Genomic DNA, 12,557 nt, shown 5'->3' on the forward strand with positions numbered 1-12,557 from the left:
TCTCGTTCAAATGCAAGACCTTCCCTCTCTGTGCTTCCTCAGCTTATGCTATCACTCCTTCCCACTCTCTCTGCTACTCAGCTACTGACCTCCTTTCTCCAAATCCTCCAAAAGAAATTTAAGAAAGAAAAGAAAAAAAAAAAAAAAAGGTTCTCCTTCTGGCTAAGTCCATGTTACTATATTCTTCCATTATACCTTTGGCTTCTACTTCTGTTGCCAATTGGCTCTTGACAACGCGTTCACATTTAGTTAGTACAATTTACTCTGTTGCTTTTGGTAGTCCTTACTGAAATTAAGCATAGTAGAAGATGGAGAACGTTTGGAGCTGGGAGCAGAAACCACTGATTGGTGAACTAATACAGGGAATGGAGCTAGTGAAACAGTTAAGGGTACAATTTAGTACAACATCGTCATCACCCGAGACCGTAGAGACATTGTTGCAGAGGATATTAGCTTCATATGAGAAGGCTCTTATGATTCTGAGATGTAGTGGCTCGATCGGACAGCCTCAGATTGAAGGAGTAATGGCAGGTGTGCCCGGGTCTCCAATTTCTGTCAACGGAAGTCTCGGGACCGATGAATTTGACAAGGGTATCAAGGATCATCAGGGCACTGACGATATCTCAAAGAAGAGGTGAATTTCAGATCCACAAAACATAATTCTTGCTACTGCCAAGAAACTTTAGCTAATACATGTTTTTTAAATTGGGTTGCAGGAGGATATTGCCCAGATGGACGGACCATGTGAGAGTGAGATCTGAGACTGGGTTGGAAGGACCCCATGAAGATGGCTATAGTTGGAGAAAATATGGTCAGAAAGACATCCTAGGAGCCAAATATCCCAGGTGAGACAGTCTTTTCCTCTTTACATGAAGTCAACTGGGTCATCCACACGTGTGGCGTCCGCACGAACATTTGTCTTTGACTCTTTGATCATGGTGGGAAAAAAAATAACGTTATATATTACATTTGCAGAAGCTACTATAGATGCACATTTCGCAACTCTCAAAACTGCTGGGCGACAAAGCAACTGCAGAGATCAGATGATGACCCAAACGCATTTGACATCACGTACCGAGGTAGGCACACTTGTTCCCATGCTACCAATTCGGTTCCAGCACCACCATCACCAGAAAAGCAAGAACAGAAACAATACAACAACAACAATCATAATGAACAAGAGCGACCACTTGACATCCTCAGAGACATTCCAAGCAGTTTGAGGATTGTCACTGAGGACTTGGACCGTAGAGAGATGACATATCCCTTCTCTTTTCCTTCCACTTCGTTTGGATGCATGCAGAGTGAAGACAATGGCTTTTCACTTTCGGCTCTAGACAGTAACGCTCTCCTGGACAGTTTTTCCTCGCCATTTTTATCTCCAGCCACCCCTGAATCAAACTACTTCGCAGTGTCCCCACTCGGGAAGAGCAACTTTGGAGGGGTTCACAACGAGCATCATTTTGAATCGGAACTCAAAAAGATAATCCCAGCCAACGCTTCTGCCCCCAGTTCCCCTGTTCTAGACTTGGACTCACTCCACCCAGTGGATATTGAGCCAAATTTCCCTTTTGACTCGCAACCGTTTTTCTCTTAATTCCCCTTGGGCTCTAAATTAAGAACAAAAATGCATGTGGAATGCAATCTTGTTTAGACCTGTCGAATCTAGCTTGTTTCATAAGGATGGGATGCTTGTAGAATACATAGATCCCCCTTTAATTTTAGCTATGAAATAGATACCGGTTAACGGGTTTTTTTTTTTTTTTTTCCAAAATCTTGCATACGGTTCTTCTTGTTGGTTGATATCATAGTCCAAAACCAAGTAATCCATCCACTCTAGCATTGCGCCATGGCTTCAGCAGGAAAGCGTTGATAGCAGTAACCATGGGGGATCAGGATTTACATGGAATCCTAGGGCCATCCAAGAAGCCAAAGGAAAACATCATCGAAGAATGGTTTCTTTACCGGTTTTATCTCCCAAAACCAAAACGTTACACAAAAGTAATATCTTAATCCAATACAGCAATCCCTTTAAGGGAAAAGCAAACTATCTGAAATCATGAAGCAATGAAAAACGCATCAAACCACTAAATGAGAGAATACAATAGATACAGCAATAATGAAGAAAGAAAATAAAAAATGATTTACTGGAGACTTAATTCTACGTCCAGAGAGATTCTGTAAACGAACCAACATCAAATGACTTAACGTATTCTTTATTGTACATCTAGTTAAGGCGACAAATCTCAACCACAAGCAAAAGCACAGCAGCTGAAGCCACTTGGGCTTAATCTGGAGTGAAAAATATGACAATAAGAGGAGCCAAATCTGCTAGAATAGAGCAGATTATTGTAGAGATTTTAGAAGATATTGAGAACCATACCACCTGAGCTCTCCTAATTGGATGTGCTTTATTTTGCATCTTGAGCTCTCCGAAGAGCTTCTCTCAACCCCATTACGATAAACAAATTGGTTAGAGTAAGAAGTGACTCAGCTCCACCATGTAACCAATCCACATTGGATAAGGAAGTACCATAATGTACCTTAGCTGTTTCAACCATATAAACAGAGTTACACAGTTAGGCATCTATATGTGAACTCGATCATCGAATGATGGTATGGCTCAATAGTGAGAGAAGTTACCATAAATCCCAGCAGGAACTGTTCATTGGGCAAGAAATACCAATGTGAAGAAAATTAGTAAAGCTGAGACAAAGCAGTTGACAGTAATAGACAAGTGGCAAAAGTAAGGCAAATGATAACTACTCTGTTATACGTAATGATACCAACATAGGTAACCTTCACTGAATGAAATTTCATGGAGGCCGATTCTTCAGTGCATTTTAACAAGGCAGACCATGGCAACCCATCAGGAGCCAATGATTCAAAAAGTGCGAAGACTTTTGGGTGAAAGGAAATCAATGCAGTCCTAACAAAATTACTAGATTTATAATAAGATGTTACAAAAATGCGGACCGGAGGAGATGGCAACAATCCCCCGTCATCCATCACCTATTATAGCACTCTCAGTACGCAGATTACAAATTTGAAATAACCTTTTGGCTCTATCACCACTTAGGACACAAAAAAACGCCTGCAATAATAAAAGAAAATCAGTTCGAAGAATTTGAACAAAGGTGAACAATCTTGGCGCACAAAAAACTTCACGGGGAAACAGGTTTCCCCGGTTCTCATACAATTTAAGCTGCCGCCTGTTTGCCTTGCGTGCAAATAAACGAGGTTCTCGGGATTGGAAGACATATTAGACCTATTTAACTACCATTTCTCGAGTAAATTTTTACTTGTTTCTCCAGAGCATAGTTACAAGTTTTGCCATAATCGGAATAACTACCAACGCAATTTGACAACTCGAGAAAGCTTTACCTGATACACGGAGCAAAAGGGTCTCCCAGAAGGACCTAAATAGTGCTAAATTCATAATTGTACAACTAGCAATGTGAAAAATCCCATTACAAACAGAAATTAAACTCAGCACATTCCAACATTAACACGAAAGTAAATATAGAGGAAAATGGGTCTGAGAAACTCACTGGTAGCCCCCACAAAGGCGAGCAAGAAGTAGAACCCAAAAAGGGTTAACTTTGGAGAAGACTTGGATTTGGTGATGAAGTACAAGAAACCGAGGTAAGGAAACAAAGAAAAAGCAAAAAGCTGCGAAGCTATGCTCTCTGAATCGATGTTGGGTGCCCATGGATCAACTGGGAGCAATGCCCAGCAAACAACCTCTCCCCTCATCTTACCAAGCCTTCTCTCTCTGTAACCCTTGGGTTCCCTGCCTTTTCTACATGAATTTTCAAGGGGGTTTTGCAAGAAAGGAGAAGAACCCAGAACAGTTGCAGGGACCAAGAAGGTCGTAGTGTTAAGAAGAGATTGAAATATCGGATTTGTAATCATGTTTCAGCAATAAAGTTGAACTTTTTTCTCTCCTCTTTGTTGCACGAGGTGAAATGTGTTGCAGTATTGCCCGTATATAGCAAATAGTTGAGGAAGGAGAGGGATGGACCATTAAAATTCTTATCATGAAAAATCTAAGAGCCTAGGCCCTAGCCTATCGGGACCGTCAAATTCGAATACCATACGGATGGCTACCTGGTTTCGTTTCCTATGCATTGGGCCTAGTAAGGGGCCATAATCATGGACTTCCCGGGAATGATGTATATTCTAATGTGGATCTCAACATTCAACTCTAAAAAAAAGAAAAACTTCTGAAAAAATTCCTCAATTTCAAGTTTTCTGTAACTTAAAAGACTTTTAATAGAGTATTGGATTGTTTGTTTGCCATTTTCTTTTTGATCTTTGATATCACATAATAGAACATATTATTTATTGATATGCTGTTTATTTTACTTGTTTTCTCTCCATATTCATTTACTTGATTCCACATTATCTAGTTAAGCATTTAATGATAAGTTTCCCAAATTGATATCTAGGCATTGATAAGTTAGGCTAGTTTGGTTCCTTGACTGCATTCAGCGTAGCTGAGTTCGGTTCAAATTTAAGCCTAAACCTGGATAAGTTTGCAACCGGCTTCAACTCACATGATTTTAACACTGTAGCTAAACAGTAGCACATCCCTGACATGAACAGAATTGATCCCATCATACGCGTATAGCACCATCAGCTATACTTCCCTGATAGGGACGTTTAGGACCTTGATAAATTTGCTTCGTGGACATATTGCACCATCAAAACTAATCTCATCAGCTTCATATATTGACTTTTGATCCCTGCCCATAAAATATATATTTATTTAGAGAAATATGCTTGCTTGCCGACAAACCGATCCCATCAGCTTTAAGTGATCAGTACCCTATTGCTCGTATCTAATTTTTTTTTTTTTTTAACTTTTTATAAATATATTTAAATTTATTTTAAAATTTAAACATATAAATTTATTTTAAATAAATTTTATAAAACTCAATCAACCATCTCAACTCATTATTATTTATAAAAAATTTAATTCAATTCAATATTTAAATACAGTCTTAATAATTAACAGAGGGTTTTGTTCAGCATTTGAACTTTTCCAACATGTCATGAAAAAGATTACGAAGTCTTAGGATAAATTGACAGAGATATTTGTAGTGTGAATAGGCTAGATTGATGGATTGACCTTTCTCCACCCAAAAGCGTGCTATCTTCAATACTTAATAACATGCTTGACCAATATGGATTACTTTTTTGGAAGCAAGATTATTTCCATCCCATGAATTCATCACTTTTAGCCCATATATAATAAATATTACAACATTTTTATACATTACCTCAAGATCTAGGAATGAATTTTATTATTATACTAGATCGAGCTCCTAATTATAAATCGCCATACACATGCCACACTGTAATCTAATATACTGATCTTCTCCTTGTATGCAGGCTCAAACCCAATTTTCATCTTCGAAGAATCACATTTTACTCTTTTTTCGTCGTTTCATAAATACAAAATGAAAGGATCACAGTTAAAGTAAGGCCTTTATCAAGCTAAAAATTAGTTTTTGGAATCTGTTTATTGAGAAGAAAACTCTTTTTTTACTATATAAAATATCTTTCTTGTATTTACAACAAAAATAATTATTTATTATAATAATAAGAATGAACTATTTGAGAAAAGAATGAAGCTTTTCATAAAAACTATTTATTTATACCTTAGGTGAGTATTCTGGGAGGCAAAGTGCTCGTACCTTAGGAGGCAATATGCCTGAATGTAACATCCCAATCTAATAATTTTAAAGTTGAGATTTTTATAATTTTTATTAGACCTAAATTATATTTAAAAGGTCATATTGGATAAGTCCATAAATGATAAATTATTGAAGTTGATTATGAGTTTGAATTAGACACAATAACTAGGTTAAATCCTATTTATTATTTATTGAATGAGTTAGATTCTTTTTAGAATTTAAAGATTGGTCATTATAAATTTATTTCAATTTAAAATCATCACTAATTGAAATCCTCTATACAATTTCAGTTACTATCAATATTATATTGAATGAACTACTAGATCATATTTTTAAATTCAAACTTTCTTCTTAGATAAGCATGACTGAGTGTTCGACAGATTAGTATCATTACATGTATTAACCGAGTCTAACTCAAACTAGTCATCTATAAACCTCACAGTCCAGCACCATGATCAATTTTGTGTTAAAATTTTTAAGAAGCAACACTACAAGGTAAATAGTATCTTTGAAAGGTTTTGTTTATGTACCACGCATGTCATTATATATATATACGACAAAACATGTTATGATATTTATAAGTGCGTCATTCATTGTGTTTCATTCGATATTATATATATATATCATGCATCTCATGTTGTATAAAACACGTAAGTTTTCTTAAGTTCAAATACAAGATAAAAACCATATCAGTTTAATCAAATGTTCATACAAATGGATGGTACCAATACAATTTTAAGGTAGATGTGAAAGCCACAGACACAAATATGGTTAACCATAGTATACTAGAATACTATCAGCAGCTCCCCTTACGGCCACGGGACGTGGGTCTGGTGCACAACCTCACACAAATTGTTACGTGTATTGGTCAATCAAATCAATTAGATAAATCATATCAGCCAGTAATTCAGATAGATAAGTCATGCATGTCATCAGCATATTTATGAACATTTATGATTTTAATTTTTAGCATGAAATATTTTATGAAAAATCTTATGCTATGTATGTTTAAATTATAATAGGTTTCTTACCGAGTTATCGGTTTATTTTAGTTGTTTTTATGTTTTCAAACCACCTAGATTATAATATATATGAAGGTAAAGCTGCATGCATGACTTAGTTCAGCGAGGTGTGACACTATCTAGATCATGTACAAAGATTTTAAATTATGATTTTTATTGCACTAATTTTAAGAAATTTTAATAAAAATTTTACATACTCTCTAATTTATAATTTCAATATTTTAATACAAAATAACTTTATTTATGATAAAGAATATTTGTGCTTGACATTTATATAAAACTAAATAAATAAATATTTTATTAAAATCAGACTCAATAATAACATTCGGCTTTTCCGAAAATTTTAAAAAATAATTTTATTCTTAACCGCGAAGAATTACACCGCACCCTCTGTCCTATTATTTACTTTTTTGTCCCACGACATTTTTTTGTTTAGTACATTTTTTTCCTTCATATCTTCATTTATCGGTCATGTTGCATTTTTTCTTACTAGGTATGTTATTCATGCCGACTTATAAACAGAACTTTTCATTAATTAATTAGCCCATTTGGAATATCTCAGATAAAAATAAATAAATAAATAAATAAAAAGTCTTTATTTAAATGAATCTTTCATTTTCAAAAGTTCAAAAATATGAAAATTTTATTTTTTAATTCCATAAAATTTTATGAAATCGGTTAATGCTAATTATCATTTTACAATCCATTTTACAATGAATCAAAATAACAATATCATTTTGTTAATAAATTGTTCTTTAAAAGGTGACGAATTCGATCTCTGGCAACTTGAGTTGCATTCCCTAATCCTATATGGAGGAGGATAAGACACGAGTCAAAAGCTCAATAAAGAGCTCAGCTACTGATCAATAATGAATTGGTCATGGTCCATGGGTTTCAGATCTATGCAGTTGAATCGTCATTATTATTGGGTCGGGGATAGGTTTCTAAAACGTGATCACCCTTTCGCCAGAAAAAGGGCCTAACTACCTGTACCTTTAGCCTTCAGGTATCGGCCATTACATGGGTCCTCCTGCAGGCTTGCGCAGGGACTGGTATAGTTTAATTAATGAATTTCTTCATTTTCTGATGTATACAACTCATATATATGTATGTGTATATATATATTAATGTTCGTAGAATACTTACTGTCTTGCGGTATACGGATGATTTGAAACATGCAAGTCTCTTGCTTAAGCATTTGAAAGAGTTCATGTGGCTTGACTGATGAGCTAGCTATACAGGCGGCCGGATTTGGTCCTAAATTTAGATCTTAAGAAATATATCAACCTAACTTAAGCTATCGATCTTCAAAATTCAAAGAGGGGCCCACAGCCTAGCTAGCTAGCAATTTCACATTGTCGAGGCAAGAGGATATGATTAAGAATATTAGTCAGAGAACATTAACATCTCATTAATGCCAAAAAAAAAAAATCAGCAATTCCAGCTAAGGATACAATATCTCCATTGATGATCTGTCTTTGTTAACCAAACATTTTTCTCTCCGTGCTGGCTAGCTTTTTAATTGTCTTACAGTGCGTGGCAACAAAATTTATTACTTTTTAATTTTATTCTTTTTTTAAGAAAAAAAGCACAATCCTCCTTTGTCCCCATCCCAAGTGCTAACTTGTTTGCCTGTACAACCTAATTAAGTAGCAGTACCTAGGTGGCGCAACCTGGGCCGATGGTGCCACCAGCGTGTCACCTGGGTCAGCCCAATCGTTGCATTATATTAAGTATTAATCGGCCAGGTGTTTGCAATGTATTAACATAGAGTGGCGCTACACCAGCCGAGTGGGTGTCGACAAATTTTCTTAAGAAGTCTCAATAGCTTTATTTATTTATTTATTTATTTATTTATTTTTTTATATTCTTAAATATTTAAAAAAAAAACGAAAATTTAAAAATAATTATATTAAGATCCATCCTCGAGACAACTAGTATTTTGCATTGATATATGGAAAATGCTGAATGGACTCATGAGTTTGCCTTTTTAATATTAACGCTCATGTATTTTATTTTATGTTTTTATTTTTTATTTAATAATTAAGAAATTAATTATTAATAAAGTTATATATTTTTATTTTATTTTTTTAATGACTAAGGATATTAAAAAATATTTTAAAGAAAAAAAAAATTTTCAACTACCGGTATCGCCGATATGTCAAGCGGTAATCGCTAGGCAGCCCACTAGCACTGCAACACAATTAAGTTTTTATAGCAATTTTGAGTTTATGACAATCCTGAAATCATCATAGAAAAATTTCATTTTCTGTGATGATTTTAAGAAATCGTCACTAAATGTGGACGAGAAATGGTTATATGTTTAAACTATAATAATGTTTCGTTCGAACATAACTCAGATGATGTTGTTTTCAAGTGAGTACATGTACATGTATAAAATGTTACGTTCAAATGGTTCATGTAAGTTTGAACATTAAGCCCATTTATGTGAGAGCTTGTAAGTTATTCGTTTGAACGATAGTCATTAAAGTTGAATGTAAACTATTTTAAAATTAAAAAAAGATAGAGAATTGAAATAGGTAAACTATAGAAAAAGAAACATATTAAAATATAAATAAAAAAATATGATAAAAGTGTAAAACACTTGTAACGAGTTGTTTACAAATGTATGAAATTCCTCAATTAATGCATTGACCTTTTCATTTAGGATATCTAAACGATAGCCAACCTCGGTGACACTACTATACTAACTCGATCCTATCTGTTGATGTGCATAATAATATCTGAGACCATCGCATCAATCCAAGCAAGGCACACATCGAGCCAAGTAGGTTGTGCATCACCTACAAGTGTACCCATCAATTGCTAACTAGTACTCTGACCATGGGGTGCAACACCGGCCCCAGACTAGGTCGGAGGAACAAAATCTAGTGTAACCCCATGCTCATGCCGAACACGTCTTCTTCCTTGTTCAACACTCCAACGATATGAGGTCATATCTAGAGAGTTCATATGCTCAGTCAATCACTCCTCCTCTTGGGATGGCACTCTCCGATCCAGTAATAACCAAGTAATGATTACCCCACATGGTAAGTTTTCAATAGAGATGATACTCGACTCGTAACAAATCCTATCAAATATATATAGTGGCAACTCGATGAGCTCTTCATGCACCACTCATGTGAGAAATTATGCATGAGTCCTACTGAAGGTGACCTTATGAGGAATTGTGCCGAAAAAATAGTAATTACTTATTAAAATTTAGTCATTTTTATCATATTTTTATTTAAATACTAACATGATTTTTTAAAATTACCATTGTGGCTATGTTAGAAACGCGATGATCCTGAATTTTTTTTTTTATTCATGTCTATGCTGCTACTCACACTGATGCACACATCGAGTGAATTGATCCTGTCACCAAAGATAATTATGTAAGTGAAGTCATTTTGTGTGAATAAATTATGCCTAGATGTGAATGAATATTATGTTTTCTTACTATTTCTTTTAATATGTTATTTATTGTGTGTTTTCTTTCTAATTATTGTAGAAAAAATGATTGAGATGCAATCAACCTCTAAAGAATCTTCTCCTTGTGACATTGACATATTTATGCTGGTCATCGAGACCAAGTCTAGTTTGGTAAGAGGTTTGGGACGTTCTTTCAAGTGTGTCGATTCATCATCCACTGCCTCAATTTCAGAAGTTAATAATCTTACCAAGGGCTTAGACGCTACACGCCATGAAATTGAGCATATGAAGTCAAGACAATAGAAGTTGGAGCCTCTTTAATCACGACAGTCCAATTTAGAGACATATTTGCTGAAGCTACAAAAAGATTAGGAGGAAAGAATATGGATTAAAGTTTAAGAACAAGTACAAACAAAAATGTTAGTTTAGATAGAATGTGTTGTGACACTTCAACAGAATCTCAATGGGCAAGGAAAGAAGAATAAATAAACCCTATCATTATTTAAAACTTTTGTCGTCTAATTTGTAATTCTCTAAAACATTTTCATGAGATGATATTATTTGTGGTGTAATATGATATAATTTATATATTTTTTAATTTTATAAAATTATTAGTTCTTATCAATACGTTTGATATAAATAAAAAACGTTCAAATATGATATTATATTCAAATTAACGTTCGAATAGAATTATACAGACGTATGATATATACGTTCAAATGTAAGGTATTATGTCCAAAGGTATATACTCCACAAACTTTCAAACTTACTGTTACGATCAAATAAATATTTCTTAATGTTTGAATGATTAAAAAAGATATGTTCGAACGCATTGATTAACCATGCAGACGTTTAATCTTTGACATTTGAATAATTGTCTAATAATGTGCAAATGCAAAATTCAAAAATCATATCACAAATGTGTACGTTCGAATGTAAAAATCAAACATTCAAATAACAAATATTGAACATTAGATATTTATCGTTTAAATGTTAATCGATCGTATAAACGTTTAATTGTTAATCAAACGTTCAAATGTTCTTTCTATAATGGAACTCGTTTAATTGTTAATCAAACGTTCAAATGTTCTTTCTATAATGGAACTTAACTGTCACAAAATTATTTCATATTTGAACATTGCATCTCATGGCAGACTTCTAATCGTCACATAAAAAAAAAAAGACTTTTAGTGACAGTCGTATGGTAAATAGTTATAAAATACTTTCTGTGACACCTTCTTGTGACAGTTGTAAATGAAGATGGGACAGTTTCAATCCGTCGCCAAAAAATTTATGTGACAATTTTCTTTTTTTCTTTTTTTTTTTTTGTGGCAATTTCATCCGTCACAATAAACTAAATCTGTTGTAATGCAGCAGCATCCTTAATATATATATATATAATTTGTTTAAATCATCCTTATCTTGTTTAAGTCTTTTTTTTATTTTTTTTCTGGGTTTCTAAATGAAAGGTACTATTGAAGTAAGTTTAATTTTTTTTTTTATTAGTTTCAAGATTCATATTGTGAGCTAGGATTATTTAGTTCCAATGCATCGTAAGATTTTAATAGTTTACTAATTAAAAAATATTTTAATCATAAAAAAATTATATAAAAAAAATCTCATCAACTGATATAATTTGATGTGATTAATTAGATTATATAATTATTTTTATTATAAAATATTTTTAATAGATTAAATAAAATCACGTCAATTTATGAAAAGAATTAAAAAAAGAATTAAAAGGGGAACACAAATCATACGCTCACAGAAAACACCAGGACTTATACATGAGTTCAGCTTACAAAACTTAATTAATTTCGTTGATGAAGATCAATCGTCACAAATAAATCCATTAACTAAATATGGTGAGCAAAAGCACTCAAATCCCAAACTTCAATTAATACAACCAATTAAATAGTAACGCTCTCTCCAAAGATCAGGATCAACTTATTTCTGGCTTTAACTCTCTTGGTGCATTTAGCTAGCGAGAACCATAAATAAGGAGTGACCATCGATCTTAAAGTACTAAATGATCCCCATAATTAGGATTTTCAGCAGTGAGACTAAAATAAAAAGAACTTAAAAGGAACTAGCAATTTGAAAGCCTTCATCATCTTGAACAGGTGATCTAGTCTTTATTGTAACCCTGCTGGTTTATTCTCTATATTAATCATCAATCAAATTCATAAAGTTTCTAGCTAGCTTTGATCACCATTTAGTAATTTCTTTGGCTCCGTCACTCCGTGTGAAAAGTATGCAGTTCTTGATGTCTAAGATCAGGGACACATTAATATTATTTTATTTAAGAGCAGATTATTACACATATATAATTAACCGAAATCCTGACCCGAGATGATCAATGGACGTTGAAACTTGAAATTCAGAGTTGAGACAAAATGAA

At 33.7% G+C, this 12,557-nt stretch overlaps 2 protein-coding genes across 3 annotated transcripts; one reads left to right on the plus strand and one right to left on the minus strand.

Annotated features, from left to right (window-relative positions):
- Positions 1–1,761, plus strand: LOC122281187 (probable WRKY transcription factor 53). The gene is made up of 3 exons (XM_043092516.1): positions 1–634; positions 717–845; positions 976–1,761. The coding sequence occupies exons 1-3, from the start codon at positions 309–311 to the stop codon at positions 1,595–1,597; spliced, it is 1,077 nt and encodes a 358-aa protein (XP_042948450.1). The 5' UTR covers positions 1–308; the 3' UTR covers positions 1,598–1,761.
- A 359-nt stretch (positions 1,762–2,120) lies between these two features.
- Positions 2,121–4,013, minus strand: LOC122281188. 2 transcript variants are annotated; one of them, XM_043092517.1, is made up of 3 exons: positions 3,552–4,012; positions 2,644–2,661; positions 2,121–2,548 (listed from the first exon to the last, which is right to left on the minus strand). In XM_043092517.1, exons 1-3 carry the CDS (start codon positions 3,913–3,915, stop codon positions 2,412–2,414), a joined length of 519 nt encoding a protein of 172 aa, XP_042948451.1. In that variant the 5' UTR covers positions 3,916–4,012; the 3' UTR covers positions 2,121–2,411. The 2 variants fall into 2 exon arrangements, with proteins under 2 accessions (XP_042948451.1, XP_042948452.1); XM_043092518.1 differs by lacking the exon at positions 2,644–2,661 and having other exon boundaries at positions 3,552–4,013.
- Between the last annotated feature and the right edge of the window lie 8,544 nt (positions 4,014–12,557).

The sequence above is a fragment of the Carya illinoinensis genome, chromosome 11 (genome assembly GCF_018687715.1).
Source record: "Carya illinoinensis cultivar Pawnee chromosome 11, C.illinoinensisPawnee_v1, whole genome shotgun sequence".
NCBI lineage: Eukaryota > Viridiplantae > Streptophyta > Magnoliopsida > Fagales > Juglandaceae > Carya > Carya illinoinensis.

Excerpts from the sequence above, each read along its gene's own strand:
- LOC122281187 (XM_043092516.1), top strand. The coding sequence starts at position 309 with ATGGAGAACGTTTGGAGCTGGGAGCAGAAACCACTGATTGGTGAACTA. Across the intron at positions 635-716 it reads GACGATATCTCAAAGAAGAG|GAGGATATTGCCCAGATGGA; the intron begins GTGAATTTCAGA and ends ATTGGGTTGCAG. Across the intron at positions 846-975 it reads CTAGGAGCCAAATATCCCAG|AAGCTACTATAGATGCACAT; the intron begins GTGAGACAGTCT and ends TTACATTTGCAG.
- LOC122281188 (XM_043092517.1), bottom strand. The coding sequence starts at position 3,915 with ATGATTACAAATCCGATATTTCAATCTCTTCTTAACACTACGACCTTC.